The 16,363-nt window shown below is 42.1% G+C and overlaps 1 protein-coding gene across 4 annotated transcripts in view; it reads right to left on the reverse strand.

Annotated features, from left to right (window-relative positions):
- cgnl1 (cingulin-like 1) overlaps nucleotides 1-13,618 on the reverse strand; it is a 29,106-nt gene extending 15,488 nt beyond the window's left edge. For 2 of the 4 annotated variants that reach the window (XM_035651705.1, XM_035651702.1), the window contains exons 1-8: nucleotides 13,459-13,618; nucleotides 9,085-10,807; nucleotides 8,775-8,869; nucleotides 6,983-7,088; nucleotides 6,624-6,713; nucleotides 5,942-6,078; nucleotides 4,598-4,736; nucleotides 3,853-4,065 (exon numbers count right to left, since the gene is read on the reverse strand). In XM_035651705.1, the coding sequence (XP_035507598.1) occupies nucleotides 3,853-4,065; nucleotides 4,598-4,736; nucleotides 5,942-6,078; nucleotides 6,624-6,713; nucleotides 6,983-7,088; nucleotides 8,775-8,869; nucleotides 9,085-10,755 (2,451 nt within the window). In that variant the 5' untranslated portion in view covers nucleotides 10,756-10,807; nucleotides 13,459-13,618. Of the gene's footprint in view, nucleotides 1-3,852; nucleotides 4,066-4,597; nucleotides 4,737-5,941; nucleotides 6,079-6,623; nucleotides 6,714-6,982; nucleotides 7,089-8,774; nucleotides 8,870-9,084; nucleotides 10,808-12,394; nucleotides 12,549-13,458 lie in introns of those variants that run through there. The other 2 variants (XM_035651704.1, XM_035651703.1) reach the window with 2 other exon arrangements.
- Between the last annotated feature and the right edge of the window lie 2,745 nt (nucleotides 13,619-16,363).

Consider the following 16,363-nt stretch of genomic DNA (forward strand, 5'->3'; position numbering starts at 1 on the left):
GGTAAAGGAACAACAAACACCACTACCTGGTTTCATATGGACATTTTCTGAACTGAACCCCTTTCTGACTGAACTGCTGGGTATTTAGGGCCTGTTCTGCGAGTGTTTAATGTCATCAGTCTATAAAGTTATCATTAAAGCTATTTGAAGACCTAGAAGACCTAATATTTCAACAAGGATAAACAGTTAATTCCTCGCTGTCGCTGTCAAGATCCAGAAAGTCTCTCAATCATTTCCTTCCTCGCTCACTGCTCGGCGTCTCCTTCCTCCATCAGCTCCTAAAGCTACGCTGGGAAATATAGCGCTATCATCAAACACACAGACTCAAGCGGGAGTCTTTACTTTCAAAACAAGCCTGAGGGAGAACTCTTCTCTGGGCTACGCAAGTTTGATGATCAGACAGTGAGACTTCAGTTCACACACTGGCAGAGATTACTCGAGAGGCAGGCAGAGATACGGGAGAGAATGACACAGGCCAGAAAATGAACTGCATTTAGGTGAGTGGGAGATCACTGCAGAGTCTTGTGTGGAAACTGTGGAGTTAGGAAATGAAAAAATACAGCATTTGGGATTGAGGTTACAGATGAGAGCGTGATAACAATGTGGCCGTGTTACACACTGCGGCTCAAGGCTGTAGGTGAAACATAACAAGAGCTGGAAATGGTGTGATAAGGGCAAGGCTCTGTCTTTACAGTTAGGAAGGGAGAGTACGGCTGAGACCTATTAAAGCCTCTAACACTGAGAATCTGGAGTGCTGCGGAGATGAAGATGCAACTGCAGCACCCTGAAGAGGCGTAAATGAAAAGATCCGAGTCTCTCCCGCAGGTCGGAGTGGGTGCACTGTCACAGAGCTGGAGCCAAGTGAAAAAGGAGGTGTGCCGGGTGCACATTCTCCACTTTGACCCCGACATTCCTGGAAACAAACCCCTCTCTCTACTTGCCGCACCTCATCTTTCCACATTTTTTGCATACCAGCGCATGCTGACACGAAAGATCAAATCCACTTCCAAATGTGCAGACGTCTTTCGTTACAGAACATTAAGAACTCAGATAAGTAGTGCTTATAATAAGCAAATTCATATCTTCTCAAGAAAGTGTGACCAAGACTTTCTTGATGAAATTCCACAGATTTCACCTCATGGAAAACACAATGCAGCTTTCAATTTAAGACACAAAACAGGCCCCCCGCTCCTTTCAGGGGGTCAGCCACGCATCCCCTTTTCTTCAGCACACTGACCCACTTATTCAGCATGTCCCAACCCCCGCTGCTATTATTGTGTGAAACAAACTCATCATTCATCATCGACTGAGGTCCGCAATTACCCCCACTCTTTCAGGGCACAGAAAGAAGAGGGGACACGACGCAACTCAGGAACAGCAGCTCATTAGATTAGTGAAGGCTTGCCACTGCAATTAACTAGTGTACAGAACAATTTAGTGCTCCAGTTTCCAGCATTCTTCTTCGCATGGTCTGCTCTGGTCACCGCAAAACGTCAGGGCCACTCAATGGGGGGAAGCAGCAGTTTGGTTAGAGATGGGGGCAGAAAAGATGCATAATTCACTCTGGATCTTCTTGTTCCTCTGTCTGACAGCCTCACACAAAGCAGAAGTGTATATGAGATAATACGCAATTTGAATGTCAGACTTTCTCATAACTTGTAGCTCAGACAACTGCCCTCATGCTGTGAACTAGTGGACTCACTATATTTTTATGTGGTATTTCACACATTGTATTTTCAGTATTGATTACTGGGATGTTTTCAAAACGCTTATTTTGCAGTTTGACTACAAAATGATATCAGTATGTATTTTAATGCTGATGTATCAGGTCTTATCACCTGTTTGCACATTGCCCCGACATAAACTGAGGTAAAGAATAAATGGTGCCACGGTATAGATTAATTTATGTTCATGTTAATAACAATAATAATTGACATGCAGCCTTCTAATCTACAAAGTATTCACAAAGTCCGACCTGAGGACAGAACATTAATTCAAGGACACGATCACAAGTCTCTGCCGAGTGAGGGCTCCTTTATATCTTAAAAGAGAAACAAACAATGACTTCATCTCGCCAAGTGTTTACAAAGCACTGAGGGTAAACCCCTGATGACTTACTCCCTCAGGGGAGCAGTACCTCTGTTTGACAAAAGGAAATGTTCTCATAGACTCCTGCTGCAGAGTGCTGCTGTGGACTCCCACCAGGCCTACAGGAAGCCGAGAACAAGCACAACTTCCAGTCTCTTGGAGATAAACAGGACACATGTGAGTCACACGGCGACCTACTGAAAACAATGTGTCTTCAGTCCTTTTAGTATCCTGCGTCATGGCATGTATGTTTCATCTTAATGCAACATACAAGAAATGGTACTTCTAATCGTTCATTTATGGTTCATTACTGGTACTATTCTCCAAATGGTGCCGAATAACACTTAAAATAGATTTATAAATTCTGAGGTGCAGCTTTTCAGAATTTTATTTCTTGTCAGTGCAGTAAAAACAGAACTGTGTCCTAAGTATATCTGACCCTTTAATCAAGACTCGCTACTTAAGCTACAATAGCAACCTTGCCAGTAAGGCAACTCCTAACAGTCTCATATACAGATAAATGTCTCCAAATATCTCCAAATGTTATCATCAAACATCATTCCTCCTGTAAAATGTTCCTCCCTAGAGGAATAAGCTGAGATAAGAAAACACCTCCACACTTGACTGGCAAGAAAGAAACACTTCCCATGAAAAATGATGACGAGCTACATTTAACTGTTACATAGTGTTTTGTTTTCATTTTATCAGCTTGCTCTGTTGACACAGCTCAAGTGTGTGAACTCTTGACACTCAACTTGAGCTTACTGTCCACTTGTGTCAAAACCGTACAGCTTTTCACTGCAATATGTGAATATCCTATCCTATGCTGATCTGCGTGTTAAAATTACTTTGTTTATTTAGTGCAATTACATACACTAAACACACTAAATGACACTAAAAACTGGGATGTTTAAGATCTTTATCCTCATTTCTCTGCAAGCCAACAAAACCAAATCCTCACTGATTTATGACAGCAGATATGCACAAATCACCACATTATTACGGGAAAAATCTATGCATGTACAAGTACAACTGGAATTTAAAGGGTTAACAGAATTGTGGGAGGAACTCTGTAAATATTGAAAAGTCAACTGCTAACTTGTCTTTGTACATATACATACAGTGGTGAGGCATCAAATGTTTTGAGAATATATTATTCACTAAAGAAGACTGAAGAGTAGTATGCTAAGTGCAGATCTTTTGCTGTTGGATGAAAATAATTTAAAATTCTTGTTATACTCAGGACTTTCCTTTTCCATCTGAGCTTCACCTGGTACACTAATTCATATGTTGACATCTTGAATTAAAGTTTTTTTTTTTTTTTCAAATACAATGGAGTCGGCCAATGAAACAAGGCCTCTTTGCCTCCTTTTTCCACTGCTTTTGTGATGCTGATTTCAAGTGACAAGCTTAGTCTGGATACAGTATCTCCTGCAGTAGAAAAGCAGTGCCTCAGTATGTTGATACTCAGCACCACAGATGTGAAATGGTGTAAAGGTGTAAATAACGTCACTTCAAAGCAGCGGCCCCAACCTCTGATGACCAACATATGGCACAACTTGCAATGCAAAACACACACAGACACAGTTGCAGCTCCCCTGATGCGGTGCTTATCTCCACACTCCTCTGTGACAGGGTGTGTTTCTGGAATAGGGGGAGGGTGAGAGGGAAGGAAATGAGGAGGAGGGAACACTGTCTAACTGGAAGAGATGAGGAGGGAGGGAGGGAGGGAGGGAGGGAGGAAACAACCAGGAGGCTGATTACCTGCTTGGCCTCCTCCAAAGACATCTGTAGCTGGCTTATGTCCTTCTCATACTGCTCCCTCATCTTGTCCACTTCCTGATCATGAGCGGCCACTTCCTCCTTCAGGGCTCCTTTCAGAGCTGTCAGCTCCCTCTCTCGCCTCCTCAGCAACTCCTCCTGCTCCTCCTTGGCCAGGAGAACTTCCTGCATCTCCAGCTTCAGTTGCATCATCTCCTGTGGAAAATTAAGACAGTTTAGTAATTCTTTATCATTTCAGAATTTGCAGAATCGGACTGTGGTTGACCCCAAAGTTTGACCGTGACCCTTAAGTTTGCTCTTGTCTTTGGTTACACAGACTTTTCTCACTGCAACCACATTTAATAAACCGTTTAAAGATCAAAATTATTCCCTGGCTTGGTTGTTGATTGAGTTTATTTTATATTGTCTCCAGAGATAAATCTTTCAGATAAAGCCTTCATCATAAGGAGTTGTTAAGGTTTATTGGAAAGGTTTTCAGCAAACTAAAATGCATTCTGTCTTATTTCAGTGTGACTAACAATGTCAATATTTTACCGTAGTACAGGATGTAACAAATCATTGAGCACCTTCCAGACACACTGGTTGCATTAGGGTTTAATGTTAACTCACTCCAAAGATACATTTTACCAAATGGTTTTATGTACCAGTAGTACTCAAGATAGAAGAAAAAGAAAATCTTAGATGTTTATTTTGCCGAGCAGTAAGAACAATGAACACTGTGCATTACCGCCATAATGATGTCTTTCTCTCCATCAGAGGTTGACTTCTTGGCAGTGTCGAGCTCGTCATGCATCTCTGACAGCTGGTCCTGCAGGTCTCTGATCTCTGTCTGGTACTGCTCCCTCTCCATCTTCACCTGGAACAGCCTGACAAACGATACAACATGTCACAACACAGTACAAGCACTCTACATGCTGTAGACATGCACGTACACACCCGCACACCTGCAGTTTAATTCACACATACAAATTGCAGCACCTGTGCTGGGTCTGAAAGTGAGGCCTACAGACCACTAAGGTTAAAATGAATACCAGGATGATGGCAAACCAATAATGTCTAAACTGCCTCTACACGACAACACTGAGGGGGAGGGTGATGAGTGATGTGAGGCACCTCAAACAAATCACCATACAGTCACGTAGACTAAAGCAGAACATCTATTCCTGCTGTAAGAATACATGCTGACCATGTTTCTGCAACGTCCCTGGTTTGATTCCAGCCAGGGGAACTTACTGGCCCTCGTGTTTCCTGTCTACCTCTTTACTATCAATACAGCATTTTGCCTTTATATTCTAAAAATGAAAGGCCCAATACAGAAGGGCAACATGCCACAAAAAGAGCAAGATTAAAAAAAAAACATTTTTCATCTGTTTCATGTTTCATATGAAAACTGAAGAACCCCAAACAAAACCAGCAAGCTTTGCATGGAGGCAACACTCTGGACACCGACTGAGATCAGTCCAACAATAATAGTTGTATAAGGTATAAGAGGGCGGAAACTGAGCTGGACAGTTGGCGCTGTCAGAATGAATAGTAAATCAGTCACCAGGCTCACATTAATATGGAGGGTGAAAGATAAACCTAACAAACAAGAGGAGACACAATGGGTTGTATAATAAGACTGACATGGTGACCACTTCAGTAACCATCAACAGTCTGAGTGGTTTCATCAACAGACATCCTACACTGGTTTCAGCATGAAATGTCAAGTACTGCAACAGCTGATGAGTAACACCTCTAGCTAATTATAATTATTATTTATGATTATATGACCTGAGGAGGTGTTAACATTTATATGGTTTTGCTGATACACCGCTTTACCTGCAAACAAATCAGTAGGGATCAGTTAGTGCAAGAACCTGATCCCTCACCCGCTTCCCACCACAATCATTGCCAGTTGTGTTCATTGGTGTACAACAAAGATGAAGATACCAGTAAAGGGAGCTGAACTTGCTGCGTTGCCTCAAAGCAAATAAAATACAACATTCTGGAAATGCTAAATAAAGCTAAGCTATTTGATTAATGCACACTGATCACTGGTCGTTCTCCAGCACCGTCACTCTGCACTTACTCTTCGACTGTGGTCTGGAGTTCGGCCTCTGTTTTGGCTAGTTTTTCCTTCAGACGCTTGCACTCCTCTGCACTCTGCTCCAGTTCCTGCTGCAGCTCCTTCAAACCTGCTGCTGTCCTCTTGTCAGCCTGGTTCTTCTGCAGGTGAGACACAAATATTAATGTTGACATTTCAATGTACATACACTCATTTAGTCTCATACATCTCTTGCACCAGGCTTTAAGAATTTGTTAGCAGTATCTGTTTCCAACTATATGGATAAGCAGCATGTAACATTTACAAAAACTGTTCCCCTATTATAAATCCATTCCCAACAGTTGCAGTTTCAATTATTTAACTTTTAATACAAAGTAAACAACTGAATTTGAATTCCTACGTACTTTATTGCAACACACACACACAACACAGAATTACAGGTTTTGAACAGGCTAGCCTGTTTGTTCTATTATTGTGTCTATGAAAATATGCCTTTGTATTAAGCTTAGCCAATTCTACATCCAGCCGTAGTCCCAAAATATATCTTTAAATTCAACAAGCAGAACCGTAATCCCTTAGATCTACTTTCCAACCAAACCCTTGATTAAAGCATATTCTCAAACAACAAAAAATTCAGCAATAAACTGACATGGCAACATGAACAGGCTGGTGTTCGGAGGCACAGTTTCAGTTAAACTGTTGTTACCTCAAGTTGTTTCTTCAGTTCGACCATTTCTTTCTCCAGTTCAGCATTTTGCTCCTGCAGAGCTTTGGTCTGTGTAGCAAAGTCCAGGGACTGAGAGGAAGAGAGATTTTTTTGCAGTTGGTTATTTCTTATTGATCAATTCCGAATGAAAATAGGAAAAATATTGAATAGCTGGCGGTGCAAATAAACAGTCTGAGTGCAAGAGCCTGAAATAATACGCACACTTTAAAGGTCTCATTCCTTTAGTGGTTGGAATCAAACAGGATGTTATGGCAGAATGAATTTACTTGAATGAAAACCTTTTTTTCATAAGCTGTTAATTATCGGTGCACAAAAACAGCGATATCACAATGTCTCACTTTGTTGTCGCCTTGTGAACTTGCCGTGGCCCGAGACTTCAACGTCTGTATCTTCTCAAAGACCAGGTTTACCTTTCTCTTCGTCATTTCATCATTGTCGTTGCTTCTGCAGACACACAGGTATGTTAACACGTTATTAAAGGGAAAAGTAAAAGAAAACTTCTTTCAGTGTTTTGGGGGATCAGGAATTAATTCCAGACTGTTCTGAGAACAGAGTCATTCATTCCCAGCTTATAAAGGGTCAGGAGGGATCATGCTGCTTTGATTTGTCACCTCCCAGCACAAACAGCTCCATTGCACCCATCTAACAAACTATGGCACCTGGTAAATTAGTAGGAACTAGAGCTAAAAATGTTGCGGCAACCATTAAGTGATTAAGAAATATCTTTCTAATGCTTTGAAATATAAATATCATGCAAATGGCGAGAGATTGTGAGAGTTTCTTTTTAAAAATATTATGGATTGCTTGTTGCTTGGTATTCTGAAAATATAATACAGATTATATTATGTAGTAAACATTTACCATGAAATAGTAGTTTTGTTCATCAATTATTGAAAAACAGAAGAAGCATAGATTCACAGCATTTGGTCACAAAACCAGCCACATCTACACATATCAACCAATAACAGTACTGCTCTGGACAGTAAATACCTTGAAACTGATGTTTAGGAACATCAACTTCTCTGGAGCTAAGAAAAGCAGCTTTGTCTTTAGCATTAAACACTGAGCATTTCTAAGTTTATTGCCAGATGTTTGAAAGCCCAAAGATGGGAGGATTTTCTCAACCCAGAGAACAACATATAATCCTTCAGTTAAAGTGAAAACACCAGAATCCACAAAACTGGAGTTACAACACTTTCACATGACAAAAGGGATATATTATATCAATAAATTTCAAGGCTGACACAGAAAGCCAAACCTCCCCCAAATCTCTCTTCTCCTCATACAGATGATTTTCATTAAACCTTTATAACCCCTGTTGGTGAATGTTTGTCTTCTGGGTCTTGGGAATGTAGCTCAGTTTCAGCCCCAGCACTTCCATCTGTGTTTCCTTTCCTTTGTCCTGTGACTCCTGACCTGTGGCCCGACACACCCAAGCAGTTTCCTGTTCTTTTTCTACATTACCACAAGCCTGTACGACACTGTAGAAACCTGAAAACTGTATAATCACACACAACTAGTGCAACTGCTGAAAAGTGCAGTTTAACTGGCAATTGTGATTAACTTTAACATTCTCCTAAAACAGTTCTTGGCATCGCTCGCTACCTTAATTAAAAGAATCCACAAACCATCACATTTGGCACCTTTAAAACCTTAACTTCAGTTAACCTTCTAACCCAACATGCCTTTCTTTGAGGAGCAATAAGTGTCTGATTACAGAAGCAAACAGAACGTCTTCCCCTCATTTCACACTGCAGCAAAGTGAAAGCAGAGGGAGTGGGATTCTGCAAGAAAACAAACTCCAGACAGCTGAATCACTCACAGCCTGGATGGGAGGGTAAGAAGAGCACATTCCTTCACTTTTATCACAAACAGTCCAACTCTGATAAAAACCATTTATGTGCTCCCACAGAACAGTCTCTCCCTTTATGATGCATGGCCTTATGGTGCAACATGTTGGATTTTTCAGTTTTAGAGTGAACAATATGCTCCGTTCATGATTCAGCTAACAGCCAGTGATCAAGACTAAAACAATTTCACAATATTTATTTTATCAATATGATCAAATAAAACTTAAAAAACGGTACACCAAGAACAATAGAAAAGATAACGAAAGTCAAGATTACTCACCCGTCCTTAAGGTAATTGAACAAAATTTGTTTTGCTGTCTCTTCGTGTGTTTGTTGTGAAAGCTCCTGTTGACCTTTCAGAAGATCAGGTGTCGCCTGCAAATGAGAGCAAAATCTAAATGAAATAAGTTCTTAACAAAGCAAAGATCTGACAGATCCTGATTTTGATTAGATTGAACAGACAGATCATCTGTTGGAAAATTTACTAACATTAAGTAAACAGCATAAGACACAAGTTAAAACAAAGACATTTCAGATTCTAAATGTAAGATCAAACCATAATGCTACAGCATAGCTCTCCGGCCTTTTACCTGAACATCTGCGTCTGTACTGGGCTTTTTGCCTGCGGTGGAAGACGGCTTGGACAGCGATGTTGACAGCGATGTTGTCGGAACCTTTCCAGATGAAGAGGCATCATCCTTACTCTCTTTACTAGTGAATGGTACTGAGGATGTGTGAGTCTGTGGCTTTTTGTAACCCTGTATGAAGCTGACACCTTTAGAGATGGTGTTCTGGGGGGTGTCCTGGGGGGAGCCGGGTGCACTGGTGGCCCGAGAAGATGAAGCCCTGGAGTTGACCTTACCATCTACAGCCGTGAGCCAGGAGTCCTGACCTGCTGTTTTCTGCAGCCGCAGCTGCGAGGGCCGCAGTACATGCTCCATGGATGTGCCCCGCTGGCAGCTAAACCCGTCCATGTTGCCAGAGCCATCTCGAAGGCCGAGGGCGCTATCCACGCTGCGTGAGCGCTTCCTGTCCTCTGGGTTGATCCTGTTCCTGCGGCCCGCCCTGCCCCTGCGCTGGTGGCTGACATCTTTGCCATCAAACTTCTCAATGAGCTCATCGACTCCAGGAATGGAGCCTGTGTCAATGTCTCTGCCTGAACCGGGGGTGAAGGGGATGTAGCGGCGGTTCTCGTGGCGGTTGATGGTGTCTGCATACAGGGCGTCCATCTGCTCATCCACCTGAGCCTTAGAGGTCGAAGATGAGGAGGAGTGGCGTGAGCGGGAAGAGGACTGAAGAACTGGCCCGCTGGAGTCAGTCCTGCGTAGAGGAAGGACATCAGGCTCACGACGGGTGCGCTCCAGGCTGGAGTTGGCGCTGCTCATAGAACTGGGGGATCTGCACGAGGTCTTGCTATGCTCACTCGTGGGACTCGACACAGTGGACGGCTGAGGCTGGGCTGGAGGGACTGATTGCTGCTGAACTTTAGAGCCTGGCTTGGACTGAGGTGGATTCAGGTTGGCAAAACGAGGTTTGGACTGCGGCCGAGCCACTTGTGTTAGTGTCCTGGTTTGAGGCTGAGCGACCTGGGACGGAGGCATAGACTGACGCTGGGACGGAGGCTTTGAAAGGGCCGTCTCACTCATGCTCTGGGATGGAAGCTGCCTTTTCTCTTGCTGGGTAGGGGGTTTATTCTGGTCCACACTTGATGACTTGGCGTTGGATGGTGCAGGTACAGCAGATTTGGAGATTTGCTGTTGGTTCCCAGTCTCAGGCAGAGACAGAGGCCTTGAAGGCAGGCTGTGGAAAGTATCAAGGTTCAGGGAGTTGGTGTCTGGATCATACGGCTGCAGTATCTCCGGATGCTTCTGAAAGTTCAGAAGGCTGGATGGTTTCTTTCCTTGGGAATCTGCAACACCATTTTGAGGACCAGAGTAATGCATCATCTTCTGAGACCTGTACTCCATGAAGGGGCTGTTGGATCCAGCCTCCTTTCCTCCCCGGAAATCATACTCGTCGTAGTTCTCAATAAAAGAGCCCTCCGTGTCGATATACCCATTACTGTTAGGGTCGACAAAGGACTGAGAACCCCTATCCTGGTTGTTGAGAACTACATAGGGATGTCCATCTATACCCTGGACACGGATGCTGAGACCGTATGTACCAGCTCCATTACTGTGGGGCCTGGAGGGGCGGGACGGCTGAGTGTGGCCCCGCTGTGGTCCACTGTTAGGAATGCCAGTCACTCTGTACGACTCCATCAGGAATGCAGAAGGAAAACAAATCCCTCTCCCTGGATCAGGTGGACCACCTCTGCAACCAAAGGTTTAGACAGGCTGTATTAGTCAGAGATGAGACACTACATTATTCAGTAAATGTTTCCCAGATCCACACTCAGCTACTAATGGAACATTAAAGCCGTGCTGCATTTAATTACGTTGTCTGCTTTCATTTCTTTTACTCGTCTTAGCATTCTTAATGTTCGGTTTTCTCTCCACAGAGATATTTTATGTCAAACTAATGTGCTCTGGCCGAATGAAGGATGAGACAATACGTTCACTATGTTGCCTAAAACATCTCTGAACCCATAATATCTCTGAGTCAACTTCAGCCACACTCTTTCTAACTCTAGAAATGACCAGGTATAGTTGAGAAAGGCCTCACAGGCGAGTGACTAACAGACATGGTATCACAAAATGACTGTTTACCCGGCATGACAAAGAATATAGGTTTAAAAGGTTAAGAAAAAGGGACTGAAAGATAAAACTCCAACATGAATCAGACCTGAGAAAAGATCTGTATCTGTGACAGATCTACACAACTTTGGAGTGTGTGTGAGTGTGTGCACACACTGTGTTGTGGATCCTTGTAAATGACATTGTAATTTCAGCCCACGCTCATGGGAAATGCCATGAAAAGAAAGCAACAAAATCTTATTAGGCTCGATTTTGTCACATTTATAATAATTGCAGGGTTGTCAAGGTTGACAGATTTGCAGCACGATTGTGAGAACGCACAGCTGGCAATAAATATCAAACTGTGTACAAATATTAAAGTAAGGCGCTCAATGTTCTTTAGACACATTTATGCCTGGGAAGTCGGTGAAGACAAAGCCATCAGCAGCCACCATGTGTTTCACTGAACAAAGGGCTTTCAACAGGTTCCTGTTTGCCTTGCTGATAGCATCCCATTCTACCTGATGTTACAATACAAAGACCGGACCAAGATGGGCCTGGAAGAAGGACACTGATAAGACTGACAACAAAGGCAAAAGCAGGATACAGCACACTGGCATGAAACGGACCGACCGATGAACAACTGAGCACAGCACCATGTAGGGTTGGGAGATATGATAATATATAGCTGGAGCAGATTTATCTTTTATTGTTGTCTCAAACTAATGAGCAGCATAGCGTTGTCAGGTATTTATTTATATGCAGACATTCCTGTCTGTCCCGTATTGTATCTGAAACAGCTTCTAAACAGAAACTATATTAGAGATCAATATCACAATGCAAAATGACGATGATGTACCCTGATAGAAGATTTCAGGATTTCCCCCGAAAAAACTGGTTAGCCAAGGTGGTAACGTACTCATCTTGTTAAATAAAATGGTATAAGTGTAACATTTTATTTCCTAAAAGTTAGCCGAGGCTGTCTGTATCTCAGGTATGGTGGCCCGCCTCTGCCATTAAGTCAAGTCAAGTTAACTTTATTTGTCAAGTATGCTATACATACAGCATAGATGAAATGTCAGTCCTCTCGGACCCACGGTGCAAACAGGCAATAAAAAATAAATTTTCTATGTAATAGAAAAGACATAAAATAAACAATCAACAAGACATAAATAACCATCAACAATGCATGAAACCATTTATTTCATACATGTCGGCCACTCACATGAGAATAATTCCCCTCGCCTTGGCTGTGACAAGTCAATGAATGTGGTGACTGGTTGATCCTGGTGCTTCAATTAGTCAGAATTAGTCAGATTCACACTATTCAGCCTGCACAGGAGGAAGAGGAGGTAAAGTGTCTCGTCCAGCAGGAAGTGCCGTCGAAGACAGATTAAAGCTAAAGGCGACACAATAGACTCTTTTATCCTTGGTGTCACATGTATCCAAAGCACAAAGGCTTTCAACAAGTGTGCAACTTTTTTCCCTCCCACTGTATTTTTCACTGCAAAAAAAAGAGGAGGAAACCCTCACTGAGCAGCCCCACTGTCCTCCTTAGTGGCAGTGCTGCCTTCAATGACCCCTGTGCTGCAGAGCAGAGAGGTCGGCACAGGACACAGGTTAGATGTCAAGGCCCTGGCTTTGATCTGTGCAAGAGGTTCAGACTGTGCAAAAGATATTAACAAAGCAGATTTTTATCTCCTCATGTGAGCCTAGGGGTTGTCTGTGTCCCCCCAGAGTGTCTCACATGACTACATGAAGAAAACTAATCAGTAAAAGCAGCTGAGGACAAAGTGGATGTAAAGACTGAACTAAATCACTCAAGACAGCGAGGATTTACACTGTGGGAAAATATTATAAAGTTACGTAACATGAATGGAGGTTCACTAATCTGGAGCGTCAGGTAAATGAACCGTGAGTGTACAGCAGCAACTGTAAACACAATTAAACAACAGCACCGAGTGTGTGAGTTATAAACTACAGACAGTTCAATCTTAAAGTAGCTGGTTAACTTAAACAAACTAACACAAGAGAAGAGTTGACGCAGTTTGTGGACATTTTACATCGCTGCTCAGTTGCAACAGGTGGCCGCAAACACACCACCAGCCTGAGATTTACTGTAATACTTCATAAAGCTTCACATATCCCCGGAGTCACTCACTTTATAGCAAGTTAAATTGTCCTTTTTTTTGGTGTTAAATGTTCAGTTTTGTTTGGCAGTTTGTTTGAGTTTTAACGGCTGTTAACGGCTCTCACAGCAGACTGAATGAACACAGTTAGTTTACTCACCAGCGTCGTCTCTCTCTCTCTCTCTCTCTGGTTCACTTATCGCAGGTTTCAAACGTTTGTTTAAAGATAAAAAAGGCTGAGCAACAGTGCCCACACCACCGCCTGAGAACTTATAGAGTCCTGTGTTGTTTTCTAACAGAGAGAGTAGGACAGTTTGAGAAGGACGTCCGACCCTCCGGGCCGCTCCGCCTCCTGAAACAAGCGCACAAACCCGCCCACCCCCAAAAAGAAAAACCCCAGTCCGCTGGTCCAGGAACAGATTTCACATCATGAATCCTCCCTGTAGTCTTGCTAGGGCTTATCCCAGGCCAGGCTCGGTTCGGACCGGCCAAGCTCGGCTCGGTTCAGCTCACCTCAGCAGGGTCTGGAGAGGCTCTGAAAAGCAATAGGGAGCAAGTTGTAGGTGGGACTTTACACCCCTCAACCTGAGTTAGTCTTTAAAATCAGCTCAATATAAAACACTTATAATTTACTTCTAAATTGAATTAAGAATTGAACTAAGTTTATTACATTTTAAACCAGCAAAGACAGTAATGCACGCCTGTTTGATTGTGTTTGGAAGAAACTGAGCCAACATAAAAAAAAAACCTTATTATAAATACAAGATGAGTTCATAAGTTTTGAGGTATGAGTCATAATTTTACTATGCGAAACAAACACAGTACATGGGTGGACCCAGTAGATAGTAATCCTAATATATATGTTGGAGAAATACAAATAAGCCAAAAACAACCTTGTGGAATATTTCAGCAATATTTGGAGATTAAAATAATAAGTTCCCTACTTTAAGTTCATAAATGGATATTGATGTATTGTTCAAACTGATGGTTTCATTAATTATTTAATGCTCTAACACGTACCTGCTCGCCTCAACCTCACTGTAAGTTTAATTGTTTGCACTCTGCATAAATGCAATTTGCAGCTGCGTGTCTTTAAAAAGCGAGAGCGTCATCTAGTGGATAGTAAGCTGACCTGAATGGGATTAATTAATGAGGACCTGTGCTGGTGGTACTTTCTGCGTGCAGCTAACATGAAACAGTGCAGTAAACGCATCACCGACAGATAATGCCCATCTGCCCTGGTGCACAGGCAGGGTTGGGAGTGTGGCGAGTGTTATGCTGAGTGGGATGAAGACCTGTTGAAAAATGTTTGGGGTATACTGGAGAGCGAGGATTATTTTAGAAATTTAGAGTGTGTGTCTGTACAGAGAGGAAGTGCAGGACTAAGCAAACAACACTGAGCAGTGATAAATAATATCTAGGTAGGAGGGCTTAAAGGAGGTAGCAGCAAGAGCAGGATTTCACTGCACTGAGACTGAGTTTGTGTGATATTGTAAAGTGTTTGTAATATTAATATTGTAACTATGCAACTTATTGCATGGCTGCTTGTGTTCAGACAACATTTTCATTTAGGAACTGGAAATATGTAAAAGATAGAAGTATTGATTTGTTATGAGAACGTTGATATCATATCTGCACTATAGCAAAAAATAAATTTATTTTTCTGGTCATCTGTGTGTTACTTTACACTGGATACAATGCCCCAATACAAGAACCTTTAACCTCATTTTATACAGTCTGGAGTCCATGTTCATATAAAATGACGAGTGATAAAAAAGGACTCAGTAAAACAGTAGAAATACCACAATGAATGAATGAACCTGCAAATTGTATGGATCTTTGTTAATTTTATTTAAATAATGATCATATTGTAGATATTGTCTCTGTTTATATTTGTATATCTTGTCTCTTTATTGTCTCTATTGTATCTTTATTTATATTATTCTATGTTTATTGTTTTGCATACAACAAGGTAAATTCCTTCCTATGTGTAAACTTACTTGGCAATTAAAACGATTCTGATTCTGTACATATTATACATTAGGATCATTATTACTCATGCATCAACATTTGAATGTTGTCGCTGGTTGAGATGGAATTAATTTTAACTACTTTACACTCTGTTGACATATAAAGTAGCATAAAATGAAAATACTCAAAGTACATATACCTCAAAAAAGCAATACTCTGTAGTAAATGTTACTTCCCAGCACTGACAATGACAGAATAAATTATAAACTCAAAGCTGTTTTTATAAACCTTTCCACTGCAACATAAACTACATTAAACTGGAGACCCAGCTGTCCCAGTGTCTTTGTAGTGGCCCACTGTTTATATTTGTGTCCACAGAGAGGCCGAGCATCACCACAGCCTTTAATCTGAGCTCTGTGCCACTGTGTTGGGTTACAGCGGCACACAATGAGAGCTCTGTTCTCCACTGAGGTGCCACAGCTGGGACCTCTGGGCATGCTCAGTACACAGCTCAGTCTTATCCTGATCACAAGAAGGACCACAGACTTTCCAGTGACAACTATTCCTAACAGACCTGGACTGGAGATATTATAGATGCACACATATAGCTCATTCAGTTTCATCTTTTCCATTGTTGATTTCTGATGTAGCAGCCAAAAGTGACCACTGAAATAACTACCCTTTACAGTCTCAGTCTATGCAGTTGTTTAGATTTTAGAAGATATTACATTAGCAGATCTGATTTCTAGCAGTAAAGCGGCAGCTTACAGAAATTAGGTTTCATCCCTGGTGGACTGGTGTGCAGCCAACAGCTCAGAGATTAATGTTTCTAAAACAAAGAAAGTAGTCGTGGACCTCTGTAGAGCCACAGGGGTCATAAATGGTCAGGACATCTGACAGGTGGAGAACTACAGATTCTTGGGTGTAACAATCTCCTCCTCTTAAAGTGGGAAGTCAAAACTACAATAGTACTGAAGAAAGATCTTTTTCAAGACAGATGATAATGTTTTCCATCTCACAAGGTATGATTGAATTTTAGAGTGCTGGTACTGAGAGCATCCATTCAGAAACAGCATTTACCCAGAGGCCATTTG

Source organism: Morone saxatilis, unplaced genomic scaffold, assembly GCF_004916995.1.
Source record: "Morone saxatilis isolate NCDOM2014 unplaced genomic scaffold, NCSU_SB_2.0 Contig11, whole genome shotgun sequence".
Taxonomy (NCBI): domain Eukaryota; kingdom Metazoa; phylum Chordata; class Actinopteri; family Moronidae; genus Morone; species Morone saxatilis.